This window comes from Carassius auratus, chromosome 24 (assembly GCF_003368295.1).
Source record: "Carassius auratus strain Wakin chromosome 24, ASM336829v1, whole genome shotgun sequence".
Lineage (NCBI taxonomy): Eukaryota > Metazoa > Chordata > Actinopteri > Cypriniformes > Cyprinidae > Carassius > Carassius auratus.
The window spans coordinates 13,364,607-13,386,090 of NC_039266.1; the positions used below are offsets into that span (position 1 = coordinate 13,364,607).

Here is a 21,484-nt window from a genome sequence, read left to right on the forward strand (position 1 = left end):
ACACACACACGCACAAAAAAACACACATGATCTTATCTGTCATAAGTAACGTTATCAACGCTATCAAAACAGTCGTATATAATACTAGTGCTGAGATCTGTCGAACAAAGTCTATGCTATTTCACATTGTAACGTTAGTAAAATGTTCACAAAATCATGCCAACAACATTCATAAAAAGGCACTATACAAAGTTATCATTTATACAGCAATGGTTCTTAATGAAAACAATGACAGTAAAAGGCCTATGTATTGCTGAATGAATTATAAACAATAATATATGATGTACCCCAAACCTAAAGCAATGGTGCAATGTGATATTGTGAATATTTTAATGCTCATTCCTCCGAAACAGAGAAAACATCTTTCACAAACATCTACATATCTGTCTCTTTTAAAATGTTTAGTGTAATGTGTAATTGTGCTATACCCCACATACAACTCATTATGAGTTGAATGTGGAGTATAGAACAATTATATCATGGCTTACCGTGGGTTACAAACTAATTTACGATGAAACCTGAGGCTTACTTTACGAAATGAAAATATTCACTTTTTGGTCCCACTGTGGACCCGTAGAAGAAGGCGTGCCTAGTAACGCGGTTGTCAGGAAGAGATTGGTGAGAAAACGTGTGCCTCAGTATGATTTGATTTCTTTTTTAATAATATGCCAACCGTGTTTATGAACACGTTACTTATCGATGTATATTTGGGATCTTAGATTGGCATCAGTTCTGTCTAAGCTCCTCGTCCTGGATCTCCTCAGTCCTCTCGGTTGGGTGGAGTGTTTTTCTTCACTCAGGATGATCGCGGGGTTCAAGACCACAGTTTAAGGTGAGGTTTAAGCATTAAATATGCAGATATCCACGTCCTCCATGTGTTTGATTTGATTTAGCATTTGCACTATAAAAGTAGTGAACAACATGCTAACCCGACAACATAATTCAAATTAAACCAAATACAGACTTATTAGGATCTTCAGATCATACTTCGTCTCAACGTCTCATAACTGTTTTCTTATCATTTATTATTTCTATTGTGGAACTGACACTGTTAGTGCAAGTACAATAGAATGTTTTATGTTGTACATTAACACGCATTCAGAATAAAAACGCATTTGTAAAAATAAAGGTGACAAAATTCCCCATAACGGAGTAAACAAAGACACAGAAACACGATCACTCCGTGCCAAATCAACCACCGTTGAGAAACTGCTTGGCTTTGATTTAGTTCAGATTTTTTTTACTGAAACAAGACAAACATGCATCGATGAAAGCTGTAATATTAAATGGCATCCATGAGTATTTATGTTTATATGGACACTTTCTCCTAGTAATCCATTGTATTGTAAACCTTTACAAACCTTTATTTTGTACCAAATCACTAACTAACTAATTTTAGCAACACCGCAATCTTAATTTTTAACCCTGGACCGAAAAAAAAACAAAGGTTTGGCCATCACCAGAAAGCTTTCCATTGTGGTTTGATGTATTGTTTGTTAGAATAGGATGACACCCAAATCAATGGACTTTTAAAACACAATGACAAGTATTTTATTTTTATTTGTATTCCTTTTTATTTTAACTTCCTCTTTTGTATGGCACAACTCTTGTTTTGTTTATTTGTGCTTAATAAGTAAATAAAAGAAATTAATTTTGGCTGAGATGCAACTATTTGAAAATCTGCAATCTGAGGGTGCAAAAAAAAATCGAAGTATTGACAAAATCGCATTTAAATTTGTCCAAATGAAGTAGGCCTGCACAATTAAACGAATTTCTAATCGCGATTACAATTATGGATGCCACATTTACGTAATCGTTCAAAACAGCGATTAATAGTTCAGAGTCCACTTATGTAATTCTGCATGCTTAAGATGTGTTTTTTTCTTTCTACGTGTTATCTTAAGGGCTTTTCCCATAATTTAAATTTTTGTTTTGGTATAACATTATAATACCATTCATATTTGTACTTTTTTAGAATTTAAAGAAGAAACCAATGTAATAGTTGACATTTGAGGCTTAATACTATAGAAAAGCACTAAAGGTTTTTTAGTTAGTGTATTCAGCTTGTTTATTTTCACATAAAATATGGCATGCTGTTGCATCAAACAATGGTATAAACATCATTCAATGTAAATTGTGACAGTTGTAATGAATAATTGTAATTACAGTTTCAAGGGAATAATCAACAATTCAGATTTTTGTCATAATCGTGAAGCCCTAAAATTAAGTTCCTAGCAATGCATATTACTAATCAAAAATTATGTTTTTGGTTGGTCTGTTTGTAAAATAATTTGACGAAAACAATCCTTCCTACATTAAATGCCTATTTTGACTGTTTGTTTGTTTATTTACCCAAAGTTTGCATGCTTGTAACTCAAGAAGTAATAAAGATATTATAATATCCTTTTAGATTTGGGTTCTTAAACTTTTCTTTTGAAATATTAAAGGCATCTAAATATATATACACCATGGCTGTAATTCATCAAAATAAAGGATGGACATCTCAAATATCACAACCATAAACTTTACAAATTCGTATTGTTTTAATTGTGAGCAATCTAACTGTTATTTTCTGTCTTTTTTATTTTTTTTTTATTTTATTTTTTTTTTACTTAAAACGTAACTAAAAACAAATCAACATCTTGGTTTGATATTTTGTCTTATATTGGCATTTTTAAGTGTGGCTTATCTGTGTCACTGTACACACAGAATATATTACCAATACATTAACTTTACTGACCGAGTTATGTGATTTGTATTTTTTATTTTTATGGATTTTTACACTGATGACACGCACATTTTAAAGACGAATGCATACTAGTGCACGAGCCTCGGGGCCATACATATCTAGTTGTCAAAAACAGCAAAACCAAACTTTTTAGTCCTGTGTAGAGGACTACTGTTCTACTCTTTAGATACACAGTTTCAGATTATACATAGGATCCATGCTTGAATGTATCAGAACTGATGCACACCTCTTGTGTTTCCTGTTTCTAGCTGACAGGTGTCTTTGTGGCACACCTCATCCGTTGTTATGGGTACGGCTTCCTCTCTGGTGAGCCCCGGGGAGGTGATTGAGGATGCGTATGGGGGTGAGGGAGGGGAGGCGTGTGAGATACCGGTGGAGGTGAAACCAAAGGCCCGTCTGCTGCGGAGCTCCTTCCGCCGTGGGCCTCGTGTCATCGGCGCCAGCTTCAAATCTACCGGATCGGTGGAACTGGAGTATGCGGCGGAGTATGAGCGCCTCAGGAAAGACTACGAGATCTTTAGGGTCAGCAAGAACAACGAGATCGCCTCCATGCAGAAGAAAGAAGCCAAGCTGGACGAGGAGAACAAGAGACTGCGTGCTGAGCTGCAGGTTTGAGAGAATAAAAGATTTCTTGTGGGTCAGTTTCAAATAAGAGAGTTGGGCAGAATTAGAAAATAAGGAAAACAATGACAAATGATAAAAAAAAAATTAATCTAGCCTATCTTAAAACACGTGCAAAGGTTTTAGAAATGTACTGTTTATATTAATCTTGGTTTTATGTGGATTTATTACACTATGAATGCATTTCAGTGTATCTTAATCCTTTTTTCAATATTTTATATATATATATATATATATATATATATATATATATTTTTTTTTTTTTTTTCACAAATATAATAATTTATAAATACATTTTTGGGAAGTTATATCACATGGTATTTTTCAGCCTGATCTAACCTTATCTTTGTCATTAAAAGTTGAAATGATATGAAATTCTAAGAGGATTATTGACTTTAATGCCCATTCATGAGGCTCCTTTCTATGATTTTCTTTGATGTTTTAAATTTTCTATGAATTTTGGATGCACCACATGACTTTAATTTAGTCAACACTGAAGCAGTTTTGTTATTTTTTTCTTCTTCTAAATATTTATGATAGATTATACCCAAAATGTCATTCTTTTAATTATGTTTACCTTCATTTTAATATCAGACAGTTCAGTAAGATATAACACCCCTTGACTTTTGGCCCCCTTAAAATATAAAAACGATTTTTATTTAGTTATCAAACACATGTATTATCATAGGAGCAAATCACATTGTATGTAGTGTATGAACTGCATTTGAGTTAATATTTGAATAGATTTTGAATAGCTCAATAGATCAGTGAATGTCATAGACCCATGTACCAAATACAAATAAAAATGTTGTAATTAGTGTTACTTTTTTCAACACATAGCTGATTCTGTGTTTCTCTGGTTGTCAGGCTCTTCAGAAGACTTACCAGAAGTTTCTTCGAGAGAAGGAAAGTGCCCTGGAGGCAAAGTATCAAGCAATGGAGAGAGCTGCCACCTTTGAACATGACCGGGACAAGGTCAAACGGCAGTTTAAGGTGTGAATCTGATTCCCTTCTCTCTCTCACATTCACGTCTTACCTTGCACAATCTTCACAAGCCTCTGTCTGACTCCTTCAGTTTTTAGATTATGCCTCTTTCGCCTGTAGCTGTTCTAGTTTTCAGTGGTTTACCTCACCGGTGTGTTTCCTTCATCTTTATTTCTGTCCTAAATGACACGGCAGATATTCCGGGAGACTAAAGAAAAGGAAATTCAGGATTTGCTGCGGGCAAAACGAGATCTGGAGTCCAAACTTCAACAGCTGCAGGCTCAAGGCATTCAGATTTATGATCCAGCAGACTCGGATTCAGACGACAACCGCACCACTGTCACCAGTAAGAATGTGGCAGAAAGAAATCGATTTTTGGTTCTCTCTCCTTTTATATATATTTTTTTTTGTCAGGTTTGGTTTGGTGCATTTCTCTTTAAAAGTGATTGTGCCATGGTGATAAATTGTGTTGATCAGGCCAGAATTTATTCTGTCTATCTATCTATTTATCTATTTTTTTAACTGTACAGCTGAAGTATTTACAAAACTCCAGATTGGAGCATTATTGTGAAATCCAAATTTCTCTACCTGATGTCCACTCTGTGTGCAGCTGCAGGAACTCAGTGTGAGTACTGGAGTGGTGGCATATTGGGCAGCGAGCCGTCCATGGGCAGTATGATGCAGTTACAGCAGACACACAGAGGTCCAGAATTCGCTCACAGTCTGATTGACGTGGAGGGGCCGTTTGCCAATGTCAGCAGAGGTGAGTTTGCACCTGTGTGTGTGTTGTTGTAGGTGTACATGTATGCATGCTGATGTTTGCGCATATTGTTTCAGATGATTGGGATGTGGCTGTAGCCAGTCTGCTGCAAGTTTCTCCTCACGTCTCTCAGGCTCTGTGGAGTAACACAGTCCGCTGCTACCTCATATACACACAGGAGACCAGAGCGGAGCTGCAGGCCTTTATACAAGTACACATGCTTAGATACAGCAACACGTCTTAGATGCACGCAATCGCACTTTTTAGCACTCTTCATCCATATGCCTCTCTCTTTCAGACTCATTCTTTGAAGCTGCAGAGGTTTTGTGAGGGTTTGGGTCATTTCTACCTGAACGTGTCATTTCCTGAGGAGAAAGCTGCTCTGTATGCTGCTGAACGCAGGCGGGAGATCGAGAGGAGCTCTGTGTGCGTGCTGCTTCTCAAGTCCTCAGTGTCCAGGTGATCTTTCTTTTTTATTATGTTATTGTTGTTATATGAATCACAAGATTCTATTGAATTAATCTGTTTTGCTGGTTTAGCTGTGTGATAGAGGATGTGGAGGAAGCATTTGTGGAAACCCCAGACTCTCGGCCTCTCTTGCTGTATTTGCGAACTGGTGAGAGAAAAGGAGAAAAGGAAGAGGTCTTCACCCTCAGCCCATCCACTAGAGACCTGCTGGAGAGAGTTAACAAAGCTGACAAGAGTGCCAAACTTAAGGTAATTCCAAACGATTCGTGTGTTTAAAAATTCAGTTGAGTATTTTTTTTTTTGAAGATCATTAGGGTTTTTCTAAATATTCTATAGATAATAAAAATTATTTTAGGAATTCTTCTTTGAAGTTTCATATATACTGTTGCACATCTATGTGCTAGTAATATATAACCCACGCTTTTAAGAAAAGAATTACACCTTGACTGTATGTGGTCATTTTTTGACTGTGAAAAGTGTTTTTAAGGAAGTTTTATAAAACTAATTTCCCTGAGGTAGTAACAATAACGTAATGCACTTCTTCTGAGATTTTAGTTAATTTTTTTTATTTGGCTCTTATTTGTTTGAAAATATCCCTGTTTTTACATGCAAAGTCAAACCTTTGGCACTTCATTACATTCATTCCATATGATCTATCAGTTTTGAATGCAAACAGCCAATGCATGATTTTTATAACCACTAGACTCATCGAATTAAAGGTGCCATAGAATGCAAAAATCACTTTAACAAGATGTTTGAATACCATTGTGTGGCCGCAGTGTGTGAAAACAACCAGCCTATAATGGTAAAAATCCACCCACTCATTGTTTTATAATCCAAATAATTCATAAACAGTCACTCCACACAAGCGGTTTCAGGTTTCTCACTACTATGATGACATAATTGTTGAAAGTCCCGCCCTTTTGTGACGCTCTTTGCCCTAATAGCATACACACAGCCCTGACTGAGAAGCAGCGGTCCTCCATTACTGTTCTTTTGCTGTAGCTGCTGGAAATACAAAAGCCGCATTTCCATTGTAGGCTAAAAGCAGACGTGCTAGTGTGTGCCAGTCGAATTTCCACTGTCACTCCCAGGGCTTGATCGTGCCTCGTCGGGGCTTCCTCGGGGCCAATGGCCAGGTTTTTTTGGCCCGACAAAAACCTTGTTCCAAAGCTGGCCAGCTGGGTCTAGAGGAGCTTCTTATTCTCTATCACAATCGTGAATTTATTTAGTAACATATTTTATCTGTCATGTCTTGAGTTTAGCTCTATTATTAGCCCCGCCCGGCCTGTTTTAAGCCCTGGCTCGCACTGGCCCGACAGTGGAAAAGCAGCTAGTCTCAGCCCCAAAGAGCCATTAAAATTGTCATGTGTTGGGATGCACCAATGACGTAGTAGTCTACACAGACCGCTGAGGACACGTGGTTGACTTTCATTTTCGAAGGAAATGTCCCGAAAAAAGAAAAGTCCTATACATTTGTGCTACCTTTTTACACCGGACTGCCTCACAAACATGGGTCAGTTCAGCGCTAGAGTTGTGCAAAGATTGCTTCTGAAAGCGGGATCGATACCAACGCTTCATGTGCAAACATCCAGACTCCAGACAAAGTAAGCATCCCACATCATATTTTGTTTTCCAGAAGGCTAAAGTTGCTAAAGCTACAACTTTCTATTTTCAGTGATGCTCCATTCATGTGCTACCAGGATGATCGAAAAGCAGTAGTTAAGTGGTAGTTAAGTCAGTAACATGGTCACCACCAGTTAAACCGTAATGCCCGCAAGTGTTGAAGCTCCGTCAGGGTTGCCAGGTTTTCACAACAAAACTCGCCCAATTGCTACTCAAAACTAGTCCAATCACATTTTGAGGGGGACCACCAGGTAAAGAGCCATTCCGATGGGGTAAAATACATGTTTTTAGTGGGATTCCACTGGTAAAATTAGCATTTTAGGGGCTAAATATCATGTTATTGGGGTCGCTTAAACCCTCGGGCAGATTTGGCAACACTCATCTGAAAAGGAAGGGAGCAGGAGCTCATTTTCATATAAAGGGGACAAACACAAAAAACAGCACGTTTTGGCTCATACCCTAAAAGTGGGAATTTCAACAAGCTATAAAATATTATTTGTGGGGTATTTTGAGACAAAACTTCACATACACACTCTGGGGACATCAGAGAACAATTTAATATATTGTATAAATGCATTCCATAGAACCACTCAGATTAAGGAAACCATTTTTAGAGAAAAAAATAAAATAAAGAAACTTTAACTGGTCAAAAATGACCAAGAAACTTCGTTTCACTGTCACACTTTATTTTTGGTGAATTATTCTTTGCTGCTTGTTTTCTGCAGGTAGTGGATCATGCAGGGTCTGTAGAGGAAGGAGCTGCTCTTATATTCACTCAACTTGAAAGAGTTATCAAACAGGTACACACACACACACAGGAAAACACAAGCAGGTATTGTGGTTCATATTTCCTGGTGCTTCTCGCACTGATCATGCGCTTGAGATAAGATTTGGTAAAAATAACCCAGTTGTCAAGAGCTCAGTAAATACTTGGCTGCACACATGTTATGTTAAACTAACAACGCAAGTAGGGTTGCTTATCATTGCCAGCCAATATGCTTGGTTAATTTTCCCTTAAAAATACTTACTATTTTAAAATATTTACAACAAAAATAATATATGCAATAGATTTACAGTGAAATTAAATGGGTGTTAAGATCTGTGCAAAAATACAGTAGAAGCAGACTCAGTGGACTTTCAAGTGAAAATGACTGTTGACAGTTCAGTGTGGAACAGAAAAAAACAGAAGTGGGTAATTGCATATTGTTTCTACTGTTGGTAAAACTGACCCAGCTTTGACCCATGCCTAGCACTTTGAAAATAACCCAGTGTTTGTGTAAAACTATAAGCATCGTTTAGAGTGTGGTGCACTATTTAAGGTTCTGAAAGAGGAACATCTTTTCTTGAGGAGATGCATGATGTTAAACAGAAAGGCTGATGATACACGGGGCAACTCTTTCTTCAGGAGCTGTTGGGTTTGGAGTTAGAAGAGAGCGGAGCGGTGGAGGAGAGAGAAGAGGAAGACTCTGGGGATGTGCTGTGGGATCTTCATGATGAGGCGTTCCAGCAGGCTTGCAGCGCAGCATCCAGATTCAGCTTCCAGAAGGCATGATGGCTCTGTTATCATTTTCTGTATTGTTCATTATGGACAAAGCATTGTAATTCATGAGTAGGTCCACAAGAAATCCTGGGGGAAATCCTTGTAATTCTTTGTATCTGACAATAGCTGAAAGTACTAGTAGTAAGTAGTGTTCCTGTAGCTCAATTGGTAGAGCATTGCAGTATCAAGCGCAAGGTTGGGGGTTCGATTCCCCGGGAACACATGATAGGTAAAAATTGATAACCTGAATGCACTGTAAGTCGATTTGGCTAAATGCATAAATGTAACTTTAATTTTAATTTAATTTACTTAACATGCATAAACAAATATTGAATAAACTATATATAAATGGCAGGAAATGTGTAAATTCACTGAGCTCGATGCTGTATTGGTTCTTTTCTCAGTATGTCGACCGACTCAATGACATGGTAGCCGCCCCTCCACCCACCCCACCACTGCTGGTATCTGGTGCACCTGGATCGGGCAAATCACTTCTGCTGGCTAAATGGTTGTTTCATCTTAACTCTAAATATTAGGTATTTTTTCACAATTATAATATACATCCATTTTCACATTCTAAACAATATGTCATTTCTCTGCAGGATAGAGTTACAGCAGAAACACTCTCCCAACACCCTCATCCTGTATCACTTCACGGGACATCCTCTCTCTACCAGCACAGATCCAGTGCTCATCATTAAGCGCCTCACAGTGAAGGTCAGACACCAATACACAAACTCATTTCACTCTGTTAAGCTCTATTAAGATTATAAATAATCAAAGTGTTCATTTATTTTGAAAACTAAGAAATCAAATCTTACTGACACTAAAAATACAATACTGTTATAAAAAAATACAATACTGTTAAAAAGTTTAAAGACAACATGTTGTCTACAATATAAAAGAATTGGTTATTATATTATTGCGTGGAGGCCAATCCAAAATTATATAAAAAAAAATAGATGTTAAATACAGATTTTGTAAGAAATGCTTTTATTCATTATTAGAGTTAAATTGAAATTTATTTGTGTAGCATTTTTTTCAGTTTGTTCGGTGTGGTTTTACAGCTGATCTTAACAGCCCTAAAAATACATACTGTATTTTCCGGACTATAAGTCGCACTTGTTTTCATAGTTTGGCTGGTCCTGCGACTTATAGTCAGGTACGACTTATTTATCAAAATTAATTTGACACGAACCAAGAGAAATGAACTAAGAGAAATGAACCAAGAGAAAACATTACCATCTACAGCCGCGAGAGGGCGCTCTATGCTATTCATTGCTCCTGTAGCCTTCACTGAGTAACATAGAGCGCCCTCTCGCGGCTGGAGACGGTAATGTTTTATCTTGGTTCTTGGTTCTAAATAAATGCGATTTTATAGTGCAGTGCGACTTATATATGTTTTTTTCCTCATCTTGACGTATTTTTGGACTGATGCGACTTATACTCAGGTGCGACTTATAGTCCGAAAAATACGGTAATAATAATAATTTTAAAAAAAAATTATGCAGAAAACATCCTAGAACCCTAGAAAAACCTAGCCACCTTAGAAAAACAACTTGCATCCCCATTGGTGTCTCTGGACCCTGTTTAACTCTTTTTTTTGAAGTAGCCTTTATCCAGGGTTAAAAATTTGTTATTCAGCTGTTAAACAAACAGCCCCAAACTGTGAAAGAACTTGTAAAATTATAGACTTACATGGTCTAAGACACATACATCCATTAATTTGTACAGTGATCTTTTAACTATAAAGCAGCACTTGGTAACTTTTTATCAGAAATGTTGACACTCTTATTCTACAGATGTGACCTGGCCTGACTGCTATAACATCAGCAGAACTCTAGATGAACTGTTGCACCCACATCTCATAAGCTCCTTTACACACACAGGGCCTCATTCATGAAACTTGCGTAAATGAGTACTTGAGTAAATTTGTCATGAAACAGGACTTCCCGAGAACTCTCCTCCAGATTCACAAACGCTTCGTAAGCGTCCGATTTGGTAGTTAAACATTTATGTTAATGAATTGCAATCATTCGTAAATAGTGCGCTTGTGCACGCTTATTCACAATTACCGTATTTTCGCACTATAAGTCGCACCTGAGTATAAGTCGCATCAGTCCAAAAATACGTCATGATGAGGGAAAAAACATATATAAGTCGCACTGGACTATAAGTCACATTTAATTAGAACCAAGAACCAAGAGAAAACATTACCGACTACAGCCGCGAGAGGGCGCTATATGCTGCTTAGTGTAGACTACAGGAGCACTGAGCAGCATCTCTGGCAGCATAGAGCGCCCTCTCGCGGCTGTAGACGGTAATGTTTTCTCTTGGTTCATTTCTATCGGTTCATGTCAAATTAATTTTGATAAATAATTCGTAAATTACATTTGTGCAAATTGCGTGTCTAGGAACGCAGTGGAATATTCTGGTCTACTTTCTCGGGTTGGGCTCCAGTACCTATTGTATAAATGCAAAAAAAAAAGACTAGTAGGCCATATGCCTTACAATAAATATTCAATAACAAAAGTAGCTTTAGTTGCTATGCTTTAGAATATCCATGGTGGCAACGTATTAGCCTACTAGTATCTCATAATTTTTTTTTACTAAATATAAAAAAGCAGTAGGCTAACCAGTAATACTGACTGCTCCATTGATGTAGGCAGACGTTGACTACCCTACAGAGTTTACCGGGATTTTGTTACTGATGTGTGTGTAATAAGAAGGTTACATAAAAGGGTTTTATAGACACAAGCATAGTCTACTAAATCTAAAAGTTTCACTTTCCCAATCGTCCTTGTAGCTGCTCCAGCATTTCTGGTCTATTTCTGGCCTCTCGATGGACCCTTCTAAGATCCTCGAAGAGTTCCCACGCTGGCTAGAGCGGCTGTCCGCGTGTCACCACGGCAACATCATAATCATCATTGACTCCATTGACCAAATACAGGTAACACATCCTCAAATAATCTTCCTCATTGAGCTGTGGTATGTGTGTCTGTGCTCACGTTTTACAATGTTGGTGAAGAAACACAACTAAACACCCACATTTAGTTGTAGGAGTTAGTAACTGATTTTACATTTTATCAACTGTTAACATAATGCTAAAAAAAAAGCAGAAATTTTCAGCCTTTTTCTATATTGAAAGGGTATTTATATATCTTTAGTAGATATTTATTTGTCTGTGTGTGTGTGTGTGTGTGTGTACACATACACAGTTCAATTTAGTTTAAATAACATGTAATCAAGCCTAAAAAATAAATGACATTATATGCACATACTCGGCATGATCAGTTTGTCATTTTTGTATTCCCCAGAATGCCGAGCGGCACATGAAATGGCTGATTGATCCTCTTCCTGCTAATGTGAGAGTCCTGGTGTCCGTTAATGTGGAGACCTGCCCACAGGCATGGAGGTTTGTGATGCACAAACACACATTATAGCTAGATTATACCTGTGCGGTATCATTATGCGTTTAATGCAATATTATAAACCAAGCATAAAACATTATGCTGTTTAGATTGTGGCCCACGCTGCACCTGGACCCACTCAATCCCAGAGAGGTGAAGAGTGTCATCAGCACCGAGTGTGTGAACAGCGAAATCAAACTCACCAAAGATCAGGTAAACATCCTTGTCAGTCTGTGTTCATATTTCTTTATGTATTTTGAGTACGAGTATCATCTTTATTGCTTGCAAACAGGAGAAGAAGTTAGAGAGACATTGCCGTTCAGCTGCAACATGCAACGCGCTCTATATCTCACTGCTGGCAAGACTTATTACACAGTAAGTAGATGTGTGAGTGAGTAGAATTTTGTATTGTTTGTGGTTCTGTGTCTTTTAATATTCCTTGTTTGTTTTTATAGTTCTGTGTACAAGTGTGATGTGAAAGTGTGAGAGTGTGTGATTATATGAGAGTGATGTATACACAAGTTCTCAGGAAATACACTGACACTATGCCAGAGACATGTGCTGCTGTAATTGCTGCAAAAGGTGGACGTACCAAATATTAAAGTTAAAAGAGGATAAAAACAGTATGACTCACTTCCTCTGTTGTTTGTTGTGCTCACAGCAACCCTCTTCATGTTTCATGAACATTATGAAATGAAATCATGTTTTGGAGGCAAAAAAAGATCAGTATTTTCAGATCTGTCAGGTGCTCTTACAATTTCGGCCACCACTTGTATATATTATATAATGTGCATTTTCCAAAGTGACGAAGCTATCAGTTCTTTTTTTAAATGGACAAATTTCTGGTTAGCGACAATACTAGCTTGGTTTAATTAAATTTAAACATTTAATTTAATATATATGTATTTTTAAGTATATTATTTGTAAAACAGTGTAAATATATAATATAATATAACAAAAAAAAGTGTTAAGTAACAAGGCGGGGATGGTTTTGACCTACAGTAATCTTAAGACAGCCAAATTCCAGTCCAGTTATTATCTCTCTTTAGCATGCACGTTGTCTGTTTTTATGGGAAAATAAGGTGATTACGGTATGTTTAATCTGTCAGCTCTAGATCCTCCTGGACATTGGAGATGACTCTGCAGCAGTGTGCGTTGTGTCAAGATACAGTATCGCTATACAGACTGGGCCTGAAGGCAGCGCTAGACTCACTCAGCACGGATCAGGAAAAACACATCATGAAAGAGGTCAACTGCCCAAAATTACCTGTTCGAAAGAGTATCACTCCAAAAAGCCACTGAAGTACACAGTTTGACTTATTTATTTGTATTTCTCCTTGTGCAGTTGTTGTGCTTGGTCTGCGCCAGTCACAACGGCATTAGTGAATCAGAGGCTTTGGAGCTGTTCCCAGACCTGAGTTTTCCCGCTCTCACCTCACTGCTCCACAATCTGGAGAGACTCCTCATCATTACCTACGCCTGTGGCCTCGTTCGCTTTCAGCACCCACAGGTGTGTATGTCTGATACCTAGCTGTACCTTTGAAGTTATTTGGCAAATTGTTCTTTAAAAATTTTTGATGAAATTAAATAGGGTACTGTGAGCTTTGTTGGGTTAATATTTCACTTTCACATCTCACTGACAGAGAATTAAATTCAAGTGAAACTGGTTTGTGTAACCATGTATCAATTTCAGGCATGTGAAGCGGTCAACCAAGAGTTTCTGGATGGGGGCAAATGTCGTGGATCCTACAGCGACAAAATCATTCGGTTCTTCAGTGAACAGCTGAAGTAAGAATTAATTATTGAGCATATTGCAGGAATATATGCAGGAATATATAGGCATGTGTTTTTGTCTTTTTCTGACCTGGGAAGAGAATTTTAATTTTAATTTTAATTTTAATTTTAATTTTTTAATTTTTAATTTTTAATTTTTAATTTTTAATTTTTAATTTTTAATTTAATTCAATTTTATTTTATTTTATTTTATTTTGCAGTACAATGGTATTATTGTAATATTCATATTTTTATTTATTTATTTATTTTACACTTTAAATAATACAATAACATGTATTATTATTATTATTAGTAATAATAATAATAATTATAATTATTATTATTATTATTATTATTTTTTTTATTTTTTTTATTGTAGTTGTATTTTCATTTTGTCCTTAGCTGATCACATGTATGATATTCTCTAAGATCAAAGAATTTATCAACAAATAACTGCCATGTCGGATTGTTTTGTTAAATCATTTTTGTTGGTTCAGCCAAGACAGAGTGACGTGGAGGGTGGCTGATGAATTGCCATGGTTACTGCAGCAGCAGGACGATCGAAGTAAACTCCAGATGAGTTTGCTTAACTTGTTTGTGTCCCAGAACCTGTACAAGAGGTACATTCTTACATTCCTGCTGTATTTGATTTAGTGGTCGACCGATATGTGTTTTTGACAGCCGATACCGATATCTTAGAAAGATGGGGGGGCCGATATGCTTTTTTAAAAATAATTATTAATTTATTAATATTTAAGAAATTTGAAATCATTTAACAATGGATTAAAAAATAAATGTGTAAAAGAAACATGCTTATACTTTAGATGACAGTATTTTTCACAAATAAATAAATATTTAATAAAAATATAATTAAAAAGAAAGTAAACACTGTAACCAACAGGGGACTCAGTATTCTGGGAAGTTTGTGAGCACTAGGAATCATATTTTTCAAATAAAGCCAGGGTAACACTCATTTTACATACAGCATACAGGGTAACACTCATTTTACATACATTTTACATCATTTTACATATGAAAATGACATGAATATGACAGTGGTCAAATGCATAAAGTATAATTTGAAATCACGAGTTTATAGTTTAAAGCACATGGACTGGCCATCACACAGAGAACACGCGATCATGCTGGATAAAAATACACACTTCACAAGATTTCACAGCTGGATTCGACTTAGTTTGCAAGGTTTGTTAAATTAAATGTTCATTAGTCTTTCAAAGATTTGTTTAAATTATATAAATGCATCTTTGATTAATGCTGACAGCAAACAAGAAAGTATTATAATGTTTGCCTTTCCATTAATAATAGGCCTAATATAAAAGCAATCATTATAATACTTTCTGTATACATTAATTTATTTGTTTAACCGTTCTGTTTATTAGACAGACTACTATCCATGTTAGAAAGAACTGTTAACAATGACGAAAAACGAGAGAGAGTGTGAGCTCTCAGTGCTGCTCTCAGTGCTGTTAAAATACATCCGTGAAGCAGAAAAACGTATCGGCCAATGCCGATATTTGTCAAATATCGGCATTGGCCGATATATCGGTCTTGGCTATATATTAGTCAACCACTAATCTGATTTATGTGTGAATATGTGTCTGAAATAGCATCTTGCTGCTGATGTGTGTGTTCTTAGGGGTCATTTCTCTGAGCTGCTGACATACTGGCAGTTTGTTGGTAAGGATAAGTGCTCGATGGCGACAGAGTATTTCGACTCATTGAAAGAGTTTGAGAAGACCTGTGAGAGTGAGCAGAGCATGAGCCAACTGGCCAACCTGTACGAGACACTAGGCCGCTTCCTCAAAGACCTGGGACTGCTCAGCCAGGTGATACAGACGGATAGACCAATGATCACCTGTATTCCATTTGAAAGTTTGTGGAAGTGATGTGAATGTGTTGTATTTAAGGCGGTGGCCCCCTTGCAGCGCTCCTTAGAGATCCGTGAGACGGCTCTTGATCCGGACCACCCAAGTGTGGCTCAGTCCCTGCACCAGCTGGCCGGGGTTTACGTTCATTGGAGGAAATTTGGAAACGCAGAGCAGTTGTACAAACAAGCAATGGAGATTTGTGAAAACGCTTACGGCCCTGAACACAGCACTGTCGCTAGAGAACTAGACTCACTCTCGCTCCTCTACCAGAAACAGAAAAAGTACAGCAACATTTTGCTTAAAATTCATACTCCACTATGCAAATTTTGACTGTCAAGCACAAATATTAGATTAAATGTTTCATTTTTAGATATGTACAACTGTATTTTATTGGTTGTTTTCTATTGTGTAGTTTGAGGTGAGAAATTTTAAGAATTTAAGATGTTTTTTTTCTATTTGAATATATTTATAATGTAATGTATTTCTGTGATGAAGCAGAATTTGTATATTATATATAAACATACTGACACGCATTTTTTGTAATTGCAGTGCTTTCTAGCATTGCCTTATATTTCACACATGATGCTACCTTTGCATAATTTTACAACCGGACATCCTTAATTTTAGGAAACAAATCCTAGGCAGCTTTCTAAGATTTGGAAGATACCTTTAGACCTTTTGTTTATGTTTCATTATGTTATTAATTTAGAGTTAGGGCTGTGCTAATTCTTTTTTTATTTTTATTTATTTATTTTTTATGCAGATATGAGCAGGCCGAGAAGTTGAGAAAGAGATCAGTCAAGATCAGACAGAAGACAGCACGACAGAAAGGCCACATGGTAAGGAAAGACCAAACTATGATTTTTGCCGCATTTGTGTCTCATTTGGTCTCACTCACTGTGAGTTCAGAGTAGTGAGGGGAAAAACAGTTTATCTTACAATGAATGTGCTTGTGTTCTTTTTAGTATGGTTTTGCTCTCTTGAAGCGGCGGGCTCTGCAGTTAGAGGAACTTACTCTTGGCAAAGACTCCGCAGATAGCGCCAAGACTCTAAATGAGCTTGGAGTGCTTTATTACCTGCAGAACAACCTGGAGTGAGTAAATCATCATTTCATACATGCAATACATCCTGATTTTGGAATTGTGCAGTGCAGATTTGGAGTATTGTTTTATTTCCAGGCTGTTCAAAGCTGTTGTGAAGAAAAAAGAAAATGTCACATTATTTGCACAGTATTCCCTTCTTCCCCATGTCTGGGTTCAGCTGGGTCTATTTCTTCTACATGCCTGTCATTGGAGTTACTTTCTTTTGCAACTTAGTAGCACCTTAACAGTCATGTCTTGGCCCCACATAATGTGGTTTTCTAATTAGCTCCAGAAAATGAAGAGCCTCTTTATTGCATTCTTCATGATGCCGATGTTCAAAGGTAACATAACCATACCCAAGAGACAGGTTGGTTCTTCTGTCTCTGCACATTTTTAGTGAACAGATAGATCCAAAAGGAAGCACACAGCTCCTGTTTGATCACATCAGGATCTAGATTACTCACAATCAATGATCTCTGCTCTCATTTCCTTTGGGTTTGCACACTTCCTCTTGCAGACCTCTCTGCAAGTCAGGGCTTCTTCAAAGTTTCAGATGGTGTCATATATATGTATATATATCAAACCTGTCACTGTGCATTGCTAGGACTGTAATAGACCTGTCACTGTGCATTGCTAGGACTGTGATATACGGAATTAGCCATGGCATTGAAATAGGCCAGTCATGTGATTCATGCAAATGACTAATAAAGTGGTGTTTACAAGCTCTGCACTGCTTCGTGTAGAAGGGAATCTGGGGTAACCAGTATTTTTTTTTTTTCAATCATCACCACCTACTGTCAGAGAGTGAATTAGCATTTTCATTCAGCCCGTCTTGCTGCTTTGTTTAAACCAATCATAAGCATTTCATCCCTTTTCTTAAAAATAGTTTAAATGTCTTTCCTCATGTATTATACTCAATTGGCATCTAGAATGTACCTTGAAAAATAAATAAGGAACTCTGACTCAGACACATTTTCCATTTGCAGTTATATAATATGCATTTTAACATGTTGGTATTTTTAACCCTAGTGCTGCAAAAATGTTCTTGACCCGTTCCCTGGAGATGCGCCAGCGCGTGCTGGGGCCAGATCACCCTGACTGCGCCCAGTCTCTGAACAACCTAGCTGCGCTTCACAGCGAAAGGAAAGAGTATGAGAGTGCTGAGGAGCTGTACGAAAGAGCACTTGACATCCGTAAACGAGCACTGGCCCCAGATCACCCCTCTCTCGCCTATACCCTCAAACACCTGGCCATGCTTTATAAACGCAGGGTGAGAAACCACAGGAAAGAGTCACAACACTCTAGCTCTGCAGAACATGTAGCAATCAAGTGGCCATTATGCACACACTAATTCTGCAATGTTTGTTTTTTTAATATTATTAACGAATCTGATACCCTGTCTGTCCGTGTGTATGATAGGGGAAGCTGGAAAAGGCAGTTCCTCTATATGAACTGGCTCTTGAAATCAGAGAGAAGAGCTTCGGGCCTAAACACCCCAGTGTTGCCACAGCTTTGGTAAACCTTGCAGTGCTCTATTGCCAGCTGGTGAGAAACATCTCAGACTCCTCCCACTTGCTGTATTTTAAAACTATCCAGTCCGATCTCTGATGATGTTACTCATGTGACATGTGTTTGTGTTGCAGAAGCAGCACAGTGATGCATTGCCTTTGTACGAGCGCGCTCTAAAGGTATATGAGGACAGTCTCGGCCGACTACACCCTCGTGTTGGAGAGACTCTGAAAAACCTGGCTGTACTCAGGTTAGCCATATTCTCTTAACTCAGCTGTACCAGTTAGATTTAGATTAAATTAAAGGCACATTCAACAAACATGTTAGGCAGCAATTAAGAACTTGTGTTCATAATGATAACAATGTAAGGATAATATTACATTGTAAGGATAAGATTTGACAGTTTTGTATGTTAATCTAAGGTTGCCATTAGGGTTGTGCAATTAATCGAAAAACTTAAATTTTTCTTGATTATGATTTTTGCCATAATCAAGCAGCCCTAGTTGACATAATTTGGAGTCTTTACAAATGTTGTCGTCATCTGAAATCTTTGTAAAAAGACAAATATTTACAGCAGTCAAATATGGAGTGCCTCAAGGATCTGTATTAGGCCTTCTGCTCTTTTGATAATACGTGTGAATAATTGGGCAAAGAAATACTTGGGCAAATTTTTGTATATTTTGTAAATGTTGTATTTTAATGAATATTTAAGTGATAGAGCAACAACATGGCTTACTTTCTTTCATACACTTTCTTACTTTCTCAGCTATGAAGAGGGAGATTTTGAGAAGGCTGCTGAACTGTACAAGCGAGCAATGGAAATAAAAGAGGCAGAGCCATCTCTGGTGTGCGGTAAGGCCCCCTCACGTCACTCATCTAGTGGTGATACCTTTAGCCTGCGAAGCCCCGCCCTGCCTCACACCTCAAGGTGACACCTGACCCCTCAACACTTACCAAGTTGAACTCTTACCTCTATTAATGAAGCCATATTGGCCACACTTGATGTGTTCAAGCATTTGCTTGATGTCTACATGGAGCAATCAAATATGCATGGTAAGAAAACATTGGAGCCCAACATGGTTCTCATTCCTACTGTAATTTACAGTATGAATCATAAGTGTTTTAATGTATCATCCCTTGCCACTGGGTTTTGAACGGTTTCTCTCTGGCTTGCAAAAAGGCAAATCCTGAAAAAGTGTTTTATACTTGTGGTTTTCAATTAATGTGGAAGCACAGCACTCCATAGCCTCAGCAAACCAATTGAATTTCAAATGCACTGCTGGTAAACTGTTAGGTGTAGTAGTGTTTAGTAAAGTCACTATGACCAGAAGAGTGTAATTTATGGAAGGCCACCTCAGAGTGTAAGAAAGAAAAAGTAATAATAATAAAAACTGACTGTTAGAAGTTTAAATACATTTGGGAGATATAGAGGTACATGAGATACTAAGTAGAGAGGTGAAGTCAAAATTACAAGACAAGATCTCACAGTTGCAATAAATACCAAGTCTAAATTACAAAAAAATAGGGATGCAATTATGAGAAATATTTTATATATATATATATATATAAACTAAAGTCGAGATATGAAATTGCAATTAGAAGACATGAAATTGCACTTACAGGATATATAGTAGCAACTGCAATTATGAGATGTACATAAATAAGTAAATAATGCAATAAAGTAATTTGTTGAAATAATGTAATGTGAATTTGGCTCACAATTATATAAATTCACAATTACGAAATAAGATATGTAGCAGAAACAGCAAAAAATATATTGCATATCAAGCTGTGAAGGCACAGTTATGAAGTGTGAAGTTGCAACTACAAGAAATAGTAGTGCAATTATCTTTTTTCTTCTCTCAGACGGCAAAAGGAAAGATTGTTCATGCAACGGAAATATTACTTACATTTTCTCTATGTATTTACTTCCAACATTTACTCCCAATTATCACTGAGAAACTTTTTTAAATTCTTATTATTATAAACTTGAGCACGTCAAAAGGTTGGTTGAAGAAATATTTTACCTTGGTATTTTATACAATGTCAGTATTAGTTTCTTCCAGAGCACTTTTCACTTGCATGGTATGAAAACATTTTGGAAAAAGTGATGTGTGACCAATTTCAGCAGGTTTTTTCAGGTTTCTATCACTGCTGCCTTCAGCATATGTAAACCGAAGTCAAGCATAATGGAAATTTGAATCAATTGAGAACCGCAATACATTGACTAAATACCTTCTTATAAAGGTCCCCATTAAATGCTGAACAGTTGTATATTGCAAAGTATTACTAAAGGAAGGCTGACGTACATAGCCATACAAAACACTATAACAATATCAAGATACAGTTCATGAAGAAGTCTGAGATTATTGTATTCAATATTTAATTAATTGTATAGGTCTCATATTTTAGTTTAAATGGCTCAACACCACAGAACACAGCATGTGCAATAATTATGCTTCTTGTAAAGCACAATGACAGTGTCTATATATGTAGTTTAGTATTAGAATGACTTTATCTGAAAATATAGATCCATATGATATTACGACCCATATTTTTGTATTTGGAATTTATTGTTTTGGGAATTGTGAAAGTACAATGCCTTGCCATATCACATGTGTCTGGTTCTGATGTCTACCTGTTTTCTTAGACTAGATAGACATGTATAATGAAGGAATATAAACAGAATATATAATTTCTGAATGTCTGCAAATACTTATGGGTGTTTGAAAACTGTTTGTAAAGGTGCTAAATCAGATTCAGTGTTATGTGGCTCATTTTTGCAGAGAAATCATATTTGAACTGTTACATTTTGAGAGAACATGCTAATTATTTAATAATTTACTCTAAACTTCCATTATTGCTTGTATTACGTCACATTGTTGTTATACAGTTTGTTCCAGGACTTTTATACACTGCCAAAAGAAGTGTACTTTATACCCAAATTCTTCTGATGCACATGATGCACGCACAAAATATTGTGTATCATCTACCAATAAATGCATAATTGAATGAAAATAACAGTTGTAGAGGTTTTTACTCAATGCAGAGGGAAATCGATTTCACTACTATT

The 21,484-nt window shown here is 36.9% G+C and overlaps 1 protein-coding gene across 2 annotated transcripts; it reads left to right on the forward strand.

Annotated features, from left to right (window-relative positions):
• Positions 1–524: 524 nt before the first annotated feature.
• On the forward strand, positions 525–21,429 carry nphp3 (nephronophthisis 3). Of its 2 annotated transcripts, XM_026201130.1 has the most exons (29): positions 525–618; positions 720–832; positions 2,998–3,358; positions 4,238–4,363; positions 4,550–4,700; positions 4,965–5,117; positions 5,192–5,325; positions 5,413–5,573; positions 5,654–5,831; positions 7,934–8,008; positions 8,614–8,754; positions 9,153–9,256; positions 9,351–9,465; positions 11,555–11,698; positions 12,066–12,163; positions 12,269–12,371; positions 12,451–12,533; positions 13,268–13,406; positions 13,504–13,668; positions 13,852–13,946; positions 14,429–14,551; positions 15,589–15,778; positions 15,860–16,101; positions 16,584–16,659; positions 16,786–16,913; positions 17,932–18,172; positions 18,322–18,447; positions 18,546–18,661; positions 19,178–21,429. In XM_026201130.1, the coding sequence occupies exons 3-29, from the start codon at positions 3,035–3,037 to the stop codon at positions 19,341–19,343; spliced, it is 3,897 nt and encodes a 1,298-aa protein (XP_026056915.1). In that variant the 5' UTR covers positions 525–618; positions 720–832; positions 2,998–3,034; the 3' UTR covers positions 19,344–21,429. The 2 variants fall into 2 exon arrangements, with proteins under 2 accessions (XP_026056915.1, XP_026056914.1); XM_026201129.1 differs by having other exon boundaries at positions 581–832.
• The last annotated feature ends 55 nt before the right edge of the window (positions 21,430–21,484 follow it).